This window comes from Natator depressus, chromosome 16, assembly GCF_965152275.1.
Source record: "Natator depressus isolate rNatDep1 chromosome 16, rNatDep2.hap1, whole genome shotgun sequence".
In the NCBI taxonomy this organism is placed as follows: Eukaryota; Metazoa; Chordata; order Testudines; family Cheloniidae; genus Natator; species Natator depressus.
In genome coordinates, this window is record NC_134249.1 from 3,973,564 (window position 1) to 3,991,633 (window position 18,070).

At 53.2% G+C, this 18,070-nt stretch overlaps 1 protein-coding gene across 1 annotated transcript in view; it reads left to right on the top strand.

Annotated features, from left to right (window-relative positions):
* Positions 1 to 7,603: 7,603 nt before the first annotated feature.
* Positions 7,604 to 18,070, top strand: part of BSPRY (B-box and SPRY domain containing) — a 34,657-nt gene continuing 24,190 nt past the window's right edge. The window contains exons 1-3 of the mRNA XM_074973484.1: positions 7,604 to 7,804; positions 9,659 to 9,757; positions 11,223 to 11,453. Of these exons, the coding sequence (XP_074829585.1) occupies positions 7,604 to 7,804; positions 9,659 to 9,757; positions 11,223 to 11,453 (531 nt within the window). The remainder of the gene's footprint in view (positions 7,805 to 9,658; positions 9,758 to 11,222; positions 11,454 to 18,070) is intronic.

Sequence of the window (18,070 nt, forward strand, 5' to 3'; positions counted from 1 at the left end):
ACAGTGATCAGGGGCTCTTTTCAGTTCAGCTGAGTGAACATGTGTTTCTGGAGACAAAACTGCAGCATTCTGCCCAGTGTCGGGGTGGGGGGATGCACAGATTAATTTACTCCTGGGGGAATTCTGTGCCACTGCGCATGCACAGAATTTATGTCTCCTACAGATTTCTTTGCTTCCCCATCAGAAAGTCATTTTTCTGTGGGGAAACAAAGGGAAGCCACAAGAGCAATCACGCGACTCTCCCCAGCAGTATGTTTTGGGTGCCCAGGGCAGCCGGCAAAGAGGTAAATCACTGTGGGGTATGGGGTGGGATTGGGAAAGACAGGGCTGGTGGCTCCTACCCTGCACTGGGCTCAGCTGCTAGTCCCGGCTGGGCAAGATGGGATTTCCTCTTCTCCTGCACAGCATCTGGGACCGGGTCAGACACACCCCCAGATTTCTCCCCCAGCTATAAGAAACTCTGCAAACTCCCTCACACCACGCTTCCTGCACCCATTGCTCCTCAGCTGCAGGGGTGAGAAACCACTGTACAAGGAGCTGCTCCAGCATCTGTCCAACCCCCGTGCATCCAGACCCCCTCATACCCAGACCCTCCAGACAAGCCTTACCCCTCCTTGCACCCAGATTCCCTGCCTCCACAAGCCCCACTCCCCGTGCACCTGGACCACCCTGACAACTCACCCATATCTGGATCCCCCCCTACCGAGCGCCAACCAGCTGCACTTGGATCCCAACCCCACTGAGCCTCATTTCCCCAGCATCTGGCTCCCCCCATTGAGCCCCCCACACCCAGACCTCCTCCTGCTGAGCTCTATCCCACCTCACACACTCAGACCCCACCTGCTGAGCCCCAGCCATTTTCACCTGGACCCTCCCCGCAGAGTCCCATCACCATTGCACCCAGAACCCCCCCAATAAGCCCCTGCACATCCAGATCCCCCCGCACCCAGATCCCCCACTGAGCTGCCCACACCCAGATTGTCCCACAGAGAACCCTCTCAACCCACACCCGCATTCCCCCCACACTAAGCCCATCCACACTTGGATCCTAGCTTGCTGAGCCTGCCTGCCCACACCTGGTGCATCTGGCACAGGGGGCAGGGCTCTGGGGTGTTTCTGGGGCAGACCTGGTCCTTGCGCTGTGTCAAGGTTGGGTGCAGCCTCGCCACTGAGTCTGTGTCCCAGAGTGGGAGCTGCACAATGATCTCCCACCTCTGTGCAGCCCGTGGCCTGTGCTCCCCAATGCCAGGCTGGAACCTCCACATTTATTTGATAAATAAAATTTGCAGAATTGTGCAGAATTTTTAACTCTTTGGCACAGAATGCCCTCAGGAGTATTAACTACATTAACACCCCCCAAATATTCAGTCCTACTGAGCTATGCACACGGACTATATAAGAATAAAAGACAAAGAGGAGCAGAGTCTGCACCTGCTGTATACATCCTCGGGTCAGGGAATGGCTGGAGCTTTACAGAATCAAACCCTAACATTTTCAGACACTTTAACCCTTTGTCCCCCGCACCTTCCAGGGCAGTACCCGCTGGTAACTGTGGGAGCTTCTGGCAGTGTGTGAGCATGACAGGGCCAGCACAGTTCACAAGGAGGAGCCAACTGCGTCCTCAGCTCTCCAAGCTGCTGTTTAACAGATGCAAATCTCTTCCTCTTCCATGAGCTATGGTCAAGGTGAAACCCAGCCAGCTTTCCTTGCAATCATATGGCACCACGGGAACTTGGTTGCTTCTGGATCTTATTCTCATGCTGGAGCATCTCACATGGGGTCAGTTCATTCAGGATGGCCTGAAAGCGGTATCCTTTCCCAGGTAGTGCATGGGCAGATATGGGAACGGGGGATGGCTCCACAAAGGGATAGAAGTGCTTCAGTCCAACAGGAAGGCACCACTCAGCTCCTCAAAGCCCCAGCTCAGCTGCCACCTAACCCAGTAGGTGCGTAACAGCCCTACTCTGCCCGACCTTAACCCATGTCTCCCCGCTGAGCCCTGACCAGCACAGTTTTGGGCATGCTCAGCTGAGGCTCTCTTAGTCTCGCCTGTTAAGGCTGTTTTCCTTTGTATTAAATAATTAGCTATTTATTGGGCCAGACAGGCACAGCGAGGATGGCTTGTAGCCCAGCGCTTGGGGCACTCAGCTGGGAGCTGAGAGACCCAGGTTCAAATCAGGCAGAGCAGGATTTGAAAATGTCTCCCACAGCCCAGCATGGTGCCATCACCACTGGACTCATCGCTATTGTGAGTGCCCGCCGGCCTGCCACGAGGAAGGGCTGCCCTGGCTGAGGCACCGGACTCCAGCAGAGGCTGGGACGTCCACCTGGATGCCAGAGCCTCAGTTCCTTGGGGAGGTGGGGCTAGGCCACACCCCTTTCTTCAGCATCATTTCAGATGACTCCCGGCTCAGCTTGCTGGTTTCTGAGAATCCCTTTCCTACGCATCTCAGTCTAACTCTCCCCATGCATTGTATGGGGAGCCTGGGCACCGCAGGGTGCCTAAAAGTTAAGCATTGCAATGTCCCTGGGTGGTATCCTCAACTAGCATTTCTCCCTGCAACAGCTCCATCCTGCTCCCTGCCACCCTGCCCCAGGGCTCAGTGACACAAGGAGACTGTCATCTCTTTTCCTAGGGAGGCCATAACCTGGTGACGTTACACAGTAAATCTGCCTTCAATCTCCCAGGAGGGATTTTCCATCTAGGTCAATTTCTCTTCCTTCAAGCTAACAGTATCTGCCAAGGTCTCCATCTGTGGAGCGATGCTTCTTGACTTTGAGAGTGAATGGAGGCTCTTGGACCAAACTCTGCTCTCAGTTATGGCAGTTGAATCCAGAGTAGATCCACAGAAGTCAAGGGAGTTACTCCAGATTTACACCAGTGCCAAATAGCAGAATGAGGCCCTCTTCTGTATTCAACATGCCTGTGGGATATAAATCACTTTCATATCAAGATTTGCTGATCACCCTGCAGATCTCTGTGGCAGTGGGTGCCTAAGCAGAGCCAGCATCTTTCCCTAGTGATCACTGCTTTCAAAACACCCCAGAAATTCCAGGATCATTTTTTAAACAAGGGGAGGGGTTCAGGCAGGCTCATCACTGAAACAGGTTTATGGGCATCACTCAGTGCTGAGCAGAGAGAGGTTTTCTGGCACTCAGGACTGCCCAGACCAGGGCAAAGCAAAGATGGGATATACAAGTCAATCAGCCATCTAGTTACAGAAACATGAAATATCCAAGATGACCAGTGTCAGGCAAACTTCCAAAGATTCAGATGTCAGTTTGATTCAGCCAAGTGACCACAGTCGCTGTGAACAACATCGGGTCTGCAAACCAGCCTAGAAATCTCAGTGTGACAGGCGCTCTCCCAGCACTTCCAGTATGTTCCAGTTCCCATCCTGCCAGAGCAGACATTGCTGGGACATTCCTGCTCTGCCCATTTGTGCTGGAAACTCGCTGGCAGTGCAAAAGCATCTTGGATGCCAGGCCTGTCCACAGAGAGGGGTGTGAAAATGAGCAGTAATGGGGAGTAGCTAGTGAAACATTCAGTCCTCACAGAGAATTGGCTCAGTTCTCGAGGTGAGGTGATGGGGCCAATTTGCACTTGTGCCTAGAGAAGATGAAAAGGACTAAGGTGCATCCAAGTCTGGCCCCCTGCAGTCACAGTTCTCTGATCCCAAACAACCTCTGCCCAGCCTTGCTCGCTGCTCTAGACACTGGCACCCCATTCCCACTCCCATGGACAGTATCTGCTGTACATGCACTCAGGGGATAATGTGTTCCCTGCCCCAACACACCACCCACAAGAGGCAAAGGTGACTCCCCAGGGAGCATGGCAGCACTGTGATCCCAGCACCGGCAATCCCCCCACTCCCCGGGACAGGCATACCTCACTCAGCTCAGCCCCCACACCAGCAGCATTGACAAGGCTTGTATGTTTGTCAACCAATAACCAACTTTCCTTGCAAATGTGCCTTTTATCTGCTCACCCCCCTGCCCACAGACACATGCAGACTCACTGTCACACCCACACACATGGGGCCTGACTTGCCATTGCCCTGTGCCTTGCGCACTCATTCACAGCAGTGCAATGTGCTTTCAAAACACACACTCGGCTCCTCCCAACACAAAGGCAAATGCCAGTCTGCTGTGTCTCCCTCTCTCACCCCCCATTCACCACCACATTTATAGGGGTGGCGGGGAGCTCTCAGAGACAGGCCACAGGAGAGGGGAAGCTGCTCAGAGGCCCCTGTCCTGGGGGAGTGCCTGGCAAAGGCTGTGTGTAAAGATTAAGGGAGGGGGAATCTCTTTGAATATCAAAGATAGCTGCCAGTGAAACTGCAGCAGCCATGTGCACACACACAGGGCTTGGGGTGTGTATGAGTGCAGGGTGTAGTGCGTGTGTTAATGTGTGTGTGCATGCTAGATAGAGGTCTTCAAATCACCAGTGCCTGATGAAATACATCCTGGAATATTCAAGGAGCTGACTGAGGAGATATCTGAGCCATTAGCGATTATCTTTGAAAAGTCATAGAAGACGGGAGACATTCCAGAAGACTGGAAAAGGGCAAATATAGTGCCCATCTAGAAAATGGGAAATACAGACCAGTCAGCTTAACTTCTGTACCCGGAAAGATAATGGAGCAAATAATTAAGCAATCAATTTGCAAACGCCTAGAAGAAAATAAGGTGATAAATAACAGTCAGCATGGATTTGTCAAGAACAAATCATGACAAACCAACCTGATAGCTTTCTTTGACAGGGTAACAAGCCTTGCGGGTAGGGGGAAGTGATAGATGTGGTATATCTTGACTTTAGTAAGGCTTCTGATACTGTCTCGCATGACCTCATAAACAAACTAGGGAAATACAACCTAGAATGAGCTACTATAAGGTGGGTGCAAAACTGGTTGGGAAATAGTTCCCAGAGAGTAGTTATCAGTGGTTCACAGTCATGCTGCAAGGGCACAATGAGTGGGGTCCCGCAGGGATCAGTTCTGAGTCCGGTTCTGTTCAATATCTTCATCAATGATTTAGACAATGGCATAGAGAGTACACTGATAAAGTTTGCAGATGATACCAAGTGGGAGGGGTCGCAAGTGCTTTGGACAGGATAAAAATTCAAAATCATCTGGACAAACTGGAGAAATGGTCTGAAGTAAATAGGATGAAATTCAATAAGGACAAATGCAAAGTACTCCACTTAGGAAGGAACAATCAGTTGCACACATACAAAATGGGAAATGACTGCCTACGAAGGAGTACTGCAGAAAGGGATCTGGGGGTCATACTGGATCACAAGCTAAATATGAGTCAACAGTATAATGCTGTTGCAAAAAAAGCAATCATCATTCTGGGATGCATTAGCAGGAGTGTTGTAAGCAAGATACGAGAAGTAATTCTTCCGCTCTACTCCACGCTGATTAGGCCTCAGCTGGAGTATTGTGTCCAGTTCTGGGCACCACTTTTCAGAAAAGATGTGGACAAATTGGAGAAAGACCAGAGAAGAGCAACCAAAATTATTAAAGGTCTAGAAAACATGACCTATGAGGGAAGATTGAAAAACTTGGGTTTGTTTAGCCTGGAAAAGAGAAGACAGAGGGGACCTGATAACAGTTTTCAAGTACATAAAAGGTTGTTACAAGGAGAAACATTGTTTTTCTTAACCTCTGAGGACAGGACAAGAAGCAATGGGCTTAAATCGCAGCAAGGGCGGTTTAGGTTGGACATTAGGAAAAACTTCCTGTCAGGGTGGTTAAGCACTGCAATAAATTGCCTAGGGAGGTTGTGGAATCTCCATCACTGGGGATTTTTAAGAGCAGGTTAGACAAACACCTGTCAGGGATGGTCTAGTTAATACTTAGTCCTGCCTTGAGTGCAGGGGACTGGACTAGATGACCTCTCGAGGCCCCTTACACTTCTATGATTCCATGCGCATGGTGGTGTGTGTTCAGGGCGGTGAGGGTGTGTGCAGCAGTCGGTGCATGTTTTTGCATGTGCAAGACCATGTATGTGTGTGCGGGAGTCAGTGTGCACAAAGTGCACAGGACTGTGTGCATGTGTGTGTTTGCATGTGCAGGATGGTGTGTATGTGTGCACATGTGCACCAGCGTCTGTGTGTGCATGCACACAGGGCACTTTGTTGAGTGTCTGCATGTTCCGCAGTCAGTGTCCGTGTGTGTACAGCAGTCAGTGTCCGTGGGGAGGGGTGTGTGTGCAGGGCTGTAAGTCTGTGTGTGTGTGCGCAGGGCTCCATGTGTGCAGCAGTGGGGGGGGGCCCGCAGGGCTCTGGGTGTGTGTGAGAGAGAGAGAGAGACACAAGCAGGGCTGTGTGTGTGCAGCACTCGGTGGGTGAGAGAGCGAGTGAGCAGGGCTCTGTGTGTGGGGGTGTGTGTGCAGCACTTCGGGTCTGTGTGTGTGAGTGAGAGAGTTAGCAGGGCTGTGTGTGTGAGTGAGAGAGAGAGAGAGCACCCATGAGCAGGGCTGTGTGTGGGTGTGCAGCACACAGGATGTGTGTGTGTGTAGCACTCGGGGTGTGTGTGTGAGAGAGAGAGAGCATGAGCGAGCAGGGCTGTGTGTGTGTGCAGCACTCAGGGGAGTGAGAGAGCGAACAGGGCTGTGTGTGGGGCTGGGTGTGCAGCACTAGGGGGGGTCAGAGAGCAAGCAGGGCTGGGGGGGCTGTGTGTGTGGGGGGGTGGCTGGGTGTGCAGCACTAGGGGGGGGTCAGAGAGCAAGCAGGGCTGGGGGGTGTGAGTGTGCGTGTGGCTGGGTGTGCAGCACTCGGGGGGTGAGAGAGCAAGCAGGGCTGGGGGGTGTGAGTGTGCGTGTGGCTGGGTGTGCAGCACTAGGGGGGTGAGAGAGCAAGCAGGGCTGGGGGGGCTGTGTGTGGCTGGGCGTGCAGCACTAGGGGGATCAGAGAGCAAGCAGGGCTGGGGGGGTCTGTGTGTGGCTGGGCGTGCAGCACTAGGGGGATCAGAGAGCAAGCAGGACTGGGGGGTGTGGGGGTGGCTGGGTGTGTCTGGGTTGGGGGGCTGGGTGTGTAGCACTCGGGGGGTGAGAGAGCAAGCAGGGCTGGGGGGTGTGGGGGTGGCTGGGTGTGTCTGGGTTGGGGGGGCTGGGTGTGCAGCACTAGGGGGGTCAGAGAGCAAGCAGGGCTGGGGGGGCTGTGTGTGTCTGGGTGGGGGGGGCTGGGTGTGCAGCACTAGGGGGGTCAGAGAGCAAGCAGGGCTGGGGGGCTGTGTGTGGGGCTGGGGGTGTGGGGGGGGCTGGGGGTGTAGCACTCGGGGGGTGAGAGAGCAAGCAGGGCTGGGGGCTGTGTGTGTGGCTGGGGGTGTGGGGGTGGCTGGGGGGGCTGGGGGTGTAGCACTCGGGGGGTGAGAGAGCAAGCAGGGCTGGGGGTGCGGGGGTGGCTGGGTGTGCAGCACTCGGGCTGTGCGCGCAGGGCGGGGCCACCCTCACTTCGCGTCACTTCGCCCTCCAGCCCCGCCCGCCTGTCGCTTCCCCGCACCTGAGACAGGTGCCGCCCGCTGCCAGCGGCTCCCGCGTCCGCCCGGGAGCGGCTCCGGCTCCGGCTGCGGCTCCGTCGTGCAGCGAGCGCGGGCCGATGGCGCAGGAGGGGACGGGGCTACCGCCGCCCGTGGGCGCGGAGCCGGGCAGCCGGAGCCAGGCGGGGCCGGCCGCGGGGAGCTGCCCGGAGCCCAGGCTGGAGCCGGGCTGGTTCTGCGCCGCTCACCGCCGGCGGGTCTGCGCCCAGTGCGCCGGGCACCGCGTGACGGCGCTGGAGGAGAAGGCTGCGGGCCTGCGGGTAAGCGCGGAGACGGGGCCGCTCGCCGCGGGGCCGGGCCGCCGGCTGCCTGGGGGCGCCCCACGCCCAGCGTCGCCCGCTGGCCCGGAGCCCCTCCGGGCGCCTCCCCTGCAGGCAGCCCGGACGCGCCGAGCGGAGCCGCCGGAGCCTAGGGCAGGGCGGCTCCGCGGACGGTGATGGGGAGAGTCCGGCGGTGGCGCCGCTTCCCAGCCCTGCGGCAGCCTTGGCGGGTGACGTCCCTCGGGGCTCCGGCTGCGCGTGACTTGTAGCGCGGAGACCCCAGGTGAGGGCAGGGCCGGGGTGTGCCAGGCGCTGCGCAGACGTGTGCTAGGAGTCAGGCCCCCAGGGAGCGCCCAGGCTGCACGGAGACGCCGGATCCCCCTTTGCCTCTGGGTTGGGAGGGCTCAGCGCAGCCTGGGTCACTGTGAGCCCCCTGCCGAGGAGATCAGCACGGGGAGGGGGGACAGCTCTGTGCATGGATCGCGCCCCCCAACGCTGCATGAGCCGAGCCAGCGCACAGAGACAAGCCGGCCGGCCCAGCACCTCCACCTCACTTGCTGAGCAGCTGCTGGGCACTCAGGCCAGGGATCTCACACAGCGGAGTTACCTTCACCTCATTCGAGGCGGGGGCTGTAATTGTGAAGCCTGACAGCAGCCAGCGCCAACCATTCTTCCTCTAGAAACTTTTCCGAGGAAGAGCCTCGCACCCCAATCTCCTGTTTAAAAAAGTTTCAGCCATCCAATCAGAGAGCAGAAACAATACAGTGTGACTTAGGTGACCAATCACTCATCTTCACCAGTGAGTAATGGTAATAGGACAGCTTGTGAGCCACCCTAAGGCTGACCTGTTCATATCACCCATTGGCAGTGAGGAACAAGCAGGTGTGCAGGGATCAGGGATCTGGGCCATGATTCAGAGGGAGGGCTGGGCACTCTCTGTGGTACCCTGGGAATTTCAGTAAGGCTAGATCAAAATAACACCTCCTTGTTCCTGTCTGTTGGCTTTGGTTTTTAGATTTAAACCCAAATGACAGGTTTAGTTCTCAGCAATCACATAGGAATTGTCCTATTGCCAAGGGAAATGACAGTTTTCAAAGGCAAAACTATGGCTCAGAGCCTGTTCTGGCTAAATTGTGCTTGTTGCAGGAGAGGGCAAAGGCTGCTTTACACTCCATAGCTTGGACTGCTCATTCATGGCATAAATTAGAGCAGCCCCAGGACTACTCCAGTTTATGTTTGGCTGTAACATCCCCCCAGAGTCATCCCGGTTGAGAACAGCAGGAGCTGGCCATGCCTGCACTCTTGCACTCTTCCCTCGTGCAACTCTGCTGTGTGGAGAAAACCCTTATGCCAGGGATAGTCACAGGCCATTTCCACTGAAGTTCTGTCAACTCACAATGCCAGAGTGATGTAAAGGAACCAGAACATGACAGAGAATCTGGCCTAGGTGATCTGCATGTAACAGTTTCTCCCTTCCCTCCACCTCTTTCTCTCACAGACATACTATCACTGGTGATCGGGAGTCCAGGACAGGTCTTACCAAGGTGGATTGTCATATGATTAAAACCCGCTAACTTTTAGGGCTATTTTAGGCCCATCTGTGACTTTTTCAGGCAAGGATTGGGTTTTATTACAAATCTGGGATTTATTTCTTCATGTAAAGCTGGAGTGTGTTTGCAGCTGATTGCAATGGGCCCGAGAGCCGGACGCTCCCGGGGACCTCATGCAGCCCGTGCTCTAGTGAAGGGATGCTGTATGACTACACCACTTCTGAAAGTTGAGAGCTCACAGTGCCCGATGGGCAGAGGATGCTCCGAGTGGCTGTGAATCCATAGCTCTCATTCTGTATTTCAGAATAAAATTGTGGATCAGTGTGAGAAGCTCCAGCTGCAGAGTGCTGCAATCACCAAATACATGGCCGAGGTGCTGCCAGGGAAGAACCAAAGTGCTCTGGTAATTCGCTTTTCTTTCCATGGTATGGTAATGTGGACCTGAGCTTGCTATGTAGCCTGCATCTCACAGGTGAACATACCCCCACTCAGCAATATTCCTGCTGGCTGCCCAGGGTTGCTGAGATGGCTTTACTCTTTGGTCACTGATTTGGTTTTGGCCCATCTCTCTCTCCGACCACCCCCCATATTGAGCAGACAGGTTTGCGTAGTATTAACCCCGTGATGCAGGCAGCTGAGTTCATGCACTACCCATTGCGTTGCTTCCAGAGCGGTGTGAACACCCTCTCTGCTGCCCCACCCTCCTGTAGATGACCTTGGCCTGGGTTCTGGGGGTGGGCTCGGGAGTCAAACCCTGGAGTTTACTCTTGAATTTGCTCATCTCGCAGTTCAGCTGGTGCGGCTTCCCACGCCTCCCTCAGGCAGTGCTTTCCTTGAAAGCGGCCGCGTCAGGCTAACGATACTAGGCCGATTTCGCCCTTACGCCGGGGTGCTGCTGGCAGCATCTGTTTCATCCTACACTGACTTTAAAGCCCGTTTACACGGCGAGAGCAGGGGAAAGTGGCCGTAGTAGAACTGAGAATCCGGCCAGCTATTTCTGTGTAAATACACTGTGGTACGTCTATGCTTGTAACGCTAAGAGTGTAGATGTTATTACCTATGCTTCTCCCATCGGCCTAGGTTATCCAGCTCCCCAAGAATTCTTCCGTCGACCTAGCACTGTCTACACGGGGACTTAGGTGGGCTTAACCATGCCGCTTGGGGTTGTGGATTTTCCATATCTCTGAGTGATGTAGTTATGCCGACCTAATTTTCTAGAGTAGACCAGGCCTGTGTTAGCAATCATGGCTTTGAACACTTCAGTGACCCTAACTTCTCCCAGTTCCCTGCTGGTGCCTGTGCTTCAATAAAAGGCTAGTCAGTTTCAGTTTTGTCTCTAGTCAGTTCACTTCCAGGGTCCCCTGGCCTCCTGCAATGGCTGGGCTGCAAAGACTGCACAGACATGCTTCAGTCCGAGCAGACCCGCTGCTGAGTGAATAGGAGTGGTGGGCAGGACAGCAGCTGTCAGGCCTAATCCTGAAAGTCCTTCCTAATTTGAGTTGAGCCCAGTGGGCCTGCTGCAGGGAACCAGAGCTGCTATCCTGCACCAGGGGTTGCAGGCTGGACCTTTGGCTCATCAGTATGAGATCATTTCCCTAATATTACATGGTGTAAATAAAGCTGAAATTTGGGGCCTTGCTGAGTGTCAAGTTAGCACTTAGTAGCCATGGCGATACCAGCTAGTGCCTTAGAAACACCATCGCTGGTAGGTAGAGTGGCCTGGTTCCGATCTCACACTGGTTGACACTACTTTAATCTCAGTGATTTCAGGTGGATTAACTCAGTGTTAGGGCGCATAGAAAGCCAGCTCTGGTGGTAGCTTTCCTCCTTTTCGCCTGACACCTCTCCCTCCCCTGTCCTTGTGGCAGAGTGCGGCCAGCTGGGCCCGGGAAGTGGTGATCCAGAGACTGATCTTTGTGAGAAATGTGTGTGAGAACGAAGAGCAGCGGCTGCTGGAGAAGGTGCATGCGGAGGAGGAGAGGACTCATCAGAGCATCCTGACCCAGCGAGCTCACTGGAGCGAGTCTCTGCAGAAACTGGATACCCTCCGCACCTACCTAGTGGACATGATCACCAACTTGGATGACCACGGCCTGGTGGTAAGTACCACAGTCCTGTACGGAGGAACCAGTCTAGCCTGCAGCCAGTCTTCTCTCACTGTAGCTGATGACTCTTGAGCGCAGCAGTTTGGCAGCTTGTTGCACTGACAACAAGGAGGCCAGAGTTCAAGAGAGACTCGGGTTTGCATTCCTGGGAAGCAGCTGTGCCTACCTAGGGAGTCACCTGGCTGGAATCACCAGAGAAATGTGGCTGCCCCGTAAGAGCTAGGAACAGGTGAGGGAGCTTCTGGAATGTTCCTGCTGGTCTCCCCTTTACTGCGGGTGATGGGAGAATATCGGAATTGTCTTCCAAGCTCGGGGAGGCACCACCCTTTGAATGCTGGGCTAGAGCAGCACTAACTGCTGCATTACTTCCTCCTTGCCTCTTCTCCCTTGCAAGCAGATGGGACCACAAGGGCCCAAGCAGTGCCTCAGTATCTGAGGATTGGACTCAAGGGTCAGAGAGGGCGAAGGCCGGTACATGATTTTTCATGGATTTTTCTAGTTCTTTGTTGATTTTAAACAGCTCCAGGCAGGTCTCCACTTAAAACACTGCGCTGGCTCAGCTGCACCGTTGTAGCGCTTTAATGAAGACAGGAGAGAGCGTCTCCTGTCGACTTAGTTAATAGGCCTCCGTGAGAGGCAGTAGCTATGTCGCTGGGAGAAGCTCGCCCTCCGCCATAGTGCTGTGTACACTGGCACTTAAGTTGGTATAACTGTGTCACTTAGGAGTGTGGATCATCCACCCCCCCAGCCCCCGAGCGACGTGTTTATACTGAAGTGATTTTGTCGTGCAGAGCAGGGCTCGGTCTTTGGGGCCCCTGCCTTTCCCTGGAGAGATCTCCTGCCATCTAACAAACCTTGGTGGAGGGAACTTCTCCTACTCAGTCTGCATGTTCATTTGGCTGGTTCCTTCCCATTATTTATTAAATCACCCTTGGATCACCTTAAGAGTTCCTCTCCAGTCAGATGTTAGCAGGCAGTTATCCTGTTTCCCCGACCTTAAGCCATTGCTTAGGTTCGTTTAACTTTAAGTGAGTGGCAGAAGCTTTGCTCTGGGGATAGAACTTTCTAGGGACTCGAACAATGCTGGTTGGCTCGTGAAGTGAACCAGTGGGGATAGGAATAATAGTGAATCTCTTATTCCACCTTCTGGTATTGGCCAGTCAGACTTGTCCCACCAGAGAGACGGGAGGCTGGAGCACGAGATCTGTTAAATACCAGCCAGCAAGACAGTAGTGGGTGAAAAGGTCTGTCTGGCTCTTTGCCGGATGCGGTGGTGGTGGGTGAGGGCGGTGTGAGGCTTGTAAATGTTTCCACCCTGGGTCAGAGGTTGGTCTCTGGCAGGAGCCGACACTTGATGTGTCAGAGGAAGGTGCTTGCAGTGCTCTGCTCAGGAGCACACTGACCACACACTGTGCAAAGAAATCTGCTGAATTTACTTTGGCTAATTGATGCAGGCTCCATAATGAGAAAGCTGATACAAATGAGAGGTTTGGCTGATAACAGGATGACGTCTGGTTTGGAAACAGTAACTCTCTGGAGCCGTCATCACCCCCAGGTGATAGGCCTTTCCCCTAGGAGACGGGGACCTGGGACAGACTGTGGGGGCATAGTACAATTGCAACAAACATCTGAAACGCCATGAGCCAGACAGCTGATGGGGGGCTGTAGTGACTGTGCTAAAGTGCTGCACTTCCTGTGGGTTGAAATGCACTGAGGTGTCACTGCTGTGTAGTTGCCAATATGTTAAACAATAGTTTTCTTGGTTAAAAAAAATCGATACATTGAGGTTGTGCAGAAGGCACCCCGTGTTCTGGAGCTCCCGGCCTGTGCAAATGGCTGGGCTGGTCCATCTGCCCCACAGAAATGGATTTCCTGTTAATGGCGTCAGACTCTCCTCTTATCACGACTGCTCGGGCTGCCTTTGAGCGAGCACAGGATGGTCTTTCCGCGTGGAAGGTGGGGGAGAGAACACCATCGTGCTGGGCCTGCACTTGGTCTGAGCGCGCAGAGCCCTGATGGCACTGTGGGAAATGGAGCCCAAGAGGCACTGGAGGACGTGCTCCACCCCAGCCTGAGCCGGGAACAGGGAGATGGGTAGTGGAGCAACTCCCTGCCCCTGCGGCAGCACGGGGTGGGGAATGGGGCTGCTCTCCCGCAGGGCCCAGGAAAGACAGTTGTGCTTCCTGCAGCCCAGGCCAGCAGGAGAGAGGGGAAACCTCTGAAGTGCTGCCACAAAGCCTTCTGGGATGGATGTGGGGCTGGGGAGCTGGATGACTCCTGCTGCAGATGGCCTGACTTCAAGGAGTCTGCACTGAGGGGCCTTGGACACCATTGTGGGAGGCATGTTAGATAACAGGCCATAGAGCAGCTGTTAGAACAAGCACCAGGGTGGGTCTTGGGCCTTGCAGTGAATGGTAGCGACAGAGTTACCGGGGACGGGGGATGGGGGGGGGGCGAGGGGGAAAAGAGAGAGGATCCTTGGCTACCTGTGTCAGGTGGATTTTCCTGCTGCATGAACTTGTTCAATACACCTGCTTCGGGCATCGCCAGCGGCACAAACTCAATCCCCCGGAGGCAGTTTTAGCCATTTTCAGGGAGGGTGAGGGGTCTGCCGTTCACTGTGACACTGTCTGCGCCGGGGCTCGGCAAGGGGGATGGAGGACTTGGGGAGACACCCAAACCCACTGAGACCTTTGCGTAAGTCCCCAGGGAGGGATTTTATTGTGTGAGAACAATGATAATCAATGGCACCCGGTAATACCAGGGTACAAAATATATGGGAATGACAGGGTAAGTCACACTGGTGGGGGAATCGACACTCTATGGGAAAGCATAGAGCCAAATATAGTACAACTCTAAATGAATCAAACTACCATAGAATCGCTATGCATACAAATTGCATGCTTGAATAATAAGAGTATATAGCTGCAGGAATATAGTTCCGACCGCCTGACCAGGATGGTGATGGTGATTGTGAAATGCTCCACAAGATTAGAGAGGCTACAAAAATAGAAAACGCAATAATATGGGAGATTTCAACTGTCCCCATATTGACTGGGGACATGTCACCTCAGGACGGGATGCAGAGAGAAAGTTTCCAGACACCATCAATGACGGCTGCTTGGAGCAGCTAGTCCTGGAACCCACAAGGGAAGAGGCAATTCTTGATTTTGTCCTGAGTGGGGCACAGGATCTGGTCCCAGAGGTGAATAGTGCTGACCCATTCAGTAATAATGACCATAATGTAATTAAATTTAACATCCATGCAGGGGGGAAATACCAAAGAAACCCACCACAGATGCATTTAACATCAAAGAAGGGGAACTACACAAAAATGAGGCTAGTCAAATGGAAATGAGAAGGAACAGTCACAAGAGTGAAATGCCTGCAACCTGCACGGAAACTATTTAAAAATACCATCATAGAGGCTCAAACTGAATATGTACCCCAAATCAAAACAAAACAATAAGACCAAAAAAATGCTACCATGGTTAAACTGCAGAGTAAGAGGGGATTAGAGGCAAAAAGGCAACATTTAAAAATTGGAAGTCAAATCCTAGGGAGGAAAATGGAAAGAAGCATGAACTCTGGCAAGTCAAGTGTAGAAGTATAATTAGGCAGGCCAAAAAAGAATTTGAAGAGCAACTAGCAAAAGACTAACAGCATTTTTTTAAAAGTACGTCAGAAACAGGAAGCCTGTCAAAGGCTTTGGCTACACGACTCAGTTTGCTACAGCCGTGCCGCTAAAAGATGCGCAGTGTAGCTGCTGTTTGTCGGCAGGAGAGAGCTCTGCTGCTGACAAAAAACTTCCACCCCCCACGAGCGGCCGCGGCTTCGTCGGCAGGAGAGTGCTCCTGCTGACAAAGCGCTGTTCACACCGGTGCTTTTTGTCGGTAAAACTTTTGTCGTTTGGGGGTGTGGTTTTTTAACACCCCTGAACGACAAAAGTTTTGCTGACGAAGTGCCAGTGTAGACATTCTTAAATAGTCAGTGAGGTCTTTGGACGATTGAGGTGCTAAAGGAACACTCAAGCTAAATAAATTATTTTCATTGGTCTTCATTTTAGAGGATGTGAGGGAGATTCCCACACCTCAGCCATTCTTTTTAGGTGACAAATCTGAGGAACTGTCCCAGATTGAGGTATCCTTAGAGGAGGTTTTGGAACAGATTGATAAATTAAACAGTAATAAGGCATCAGGACCAGATGGGATTCACCTAAGAGTTCTGAGAGAACTCAAATATGAAATTACAGAACTACTAATTGCGGTACATGACCTACTGCTGAAATCAGCCTCCGTGCCAAATAGAGGATAGGTAAGGTAATGCCAATTTTTTTAAAAAAAGGCTCCAGAAGAGACACTGTAAGCCTAGCTTCAGTACTAGGCAAATTGGTTGAAACTAATAGAAAACAGAATTCTCAGACATATCATTGAACATGATATGTTAGGAAAGAGTTAATTCAGCTTTTGTAAAGGGAAATCATGCCTCGCTAATCTATTAGAATTCTTTGAGGTTGTCAATAAGCATGTGGACAAGGGTGATCCAGTGGATATAGTGTACTTGGAGATTCAGAAAGTCTTTGACAAAGTCCATCACCAAAGGCTCTTAAACAAAGTAACCAGTCATGTGATAAGAGGGAAGGTTTTCTGATGGATCATTAATTCATTGAAAGATAGGGAACGAAGGGTAGGAATAAATGATCAGTTTTCACAATGGAAAGTGGTAAATAGTGGTATCCCCCCGGGATCTGTACTGGCACCAGTGCTGTTCAATATATTCTTAAATGATCTGGAAAAAGGGAACAGTGAGGTGGCAAAGTTTGCAGATAATAGAATCATAGAATATTAGGGTTGAAAGAGACCTCAGGAGATCATCTAGTCCAATCCCCTGCTCAAAGTAGGACCAACACCAACTGAATCATCCCAGCCAAGGCTTTGTCAAGCCGGGCCTTAAAAACGTCTAAGGAAGGAGATTCCACCACCTCCCTAGGTAACCCATTCCAGTGTTTCACCACCCTCCTAGTGAAATAGTGTTTCCTAATATCCAACCTAGACCTCCCTCACTGCAACTTGAGACCATTGCTTCTTGTTCTCTCATCTGCCACCACTGAGAACAGCCGAGCTCCATCCTCTTTGGAACCCCTCTTCAGGTAGTTGAAGGCTGCTATCAAATCCCCCCTCACTCTTCTCTTCTGCAGACCAAATAACCCCAGTTCCCTCAGCCTCTCCTCGCAAGTCATGTGCCCAAGCCCCCTAATCATTTTTGTTGCCCTCCGCTGGACTCTCTCCAATTTGTCCACATATCTTCTGTAGTGGGGGGACCAAAACTGGCTGAAGTACTCCAGGTGTGGCCTCACCAGTGCCGAATAGAGGGGAATAATCACGTCCCTTGATCTGCTGGTAATGCTCCTCCTAATACAGCCCAATATGCCTTCTTGGCAATGAGGGCACACTGCTGACTCATAACCAGCTCCTTATCAACTGTAATCCCCAGGTCCTTTTCTGCAGAACTGCTGCTTAGGCAGTCGGTCCCCAGCCTGTAGCGGTGCATGGGATTCTTCCTTCCTAAATGCAGGACTCTGCACTTGTCCTTGTTGAACCTCATCAGATTTCTTTTGGCCCAATCCTCCAATTTGTCTAGGTCACTCTGGACCCTATCCCCACCTTCCAGTGTATCTACCTCTCCCCCCAGCTTAGTGTCATCTGTGAACTTGCTGAGGGTGCAATTAATCCCATCAATCAGATCACTGTTAAAGATGTTGAACAAAACCGGCCCCAGGACCGATCCCTGGGGCACGCTGCTGGATACCGGCTGCCAACTAGACATTGATCACTACCCGTTGAACCCGACAACCTAGCCAGCTTTCTATCCACTGTGGCAAATTGCTGGCACTACTATGATGGGTCTCGCGCTCTCTTTTCTTGGGGGGGGAGGTGGGTTCAGGGCACCGTTTCTTGCCCCTGAACTGAGGTATTAACTGCCCCACTAGTGTCCTAGAGGACGGGAGTAGAGAGGGAGGGACCTGGGCCCGCCCTCTACTCCGGGTCCCAGCCCAGGGGCCCTAGGGATAGCGGTAAACCACTAGAACTAGCGGTTCCTTCCCCTGGGCTACTTCCCTCTCCTGCCCTTCATCTTGTGGGGCTTCCTGCCCTCCCTCTGCACAAACCAGGTGTCCCTTTACCAGGGGTGAAAGTAACTGAGGCCACTTACCGGTATGGGGCAGGGCGGCTTCAGCCCCCGGAAGGGGCGGGGCCTCAGGTGGAAGGGGCGGGGCCTTGGGTGGAAGGGGCGGGGCTGGGGGGTCAGCATCCCCCAGCCAGCTCTTCCAGTCCAGCTGGCCTGCACCGCCCAGGGCTCCCGTGTTGATTTAAAGGGCCCGGGGCTCTGGATGCCACTGCTGCCGTAGGGGCAGCAGCATCTGGAGCCCCGGGCCCTTTTAAATCGCCGGCCCCAGGGCAGCTGCTCCCTTTGCCCCCCCGCCACCCATCAGCAGCTGGGGGGGGCCCAAAGGAGCAGGAACATTAAAGCGCTGCAGGGTCCCTTGCCGTGGCCCTGCCGACGGGGGGCGCAGCAACATTAAAGCGCGGCGGCGGCAAAGGACCATCCTTAAA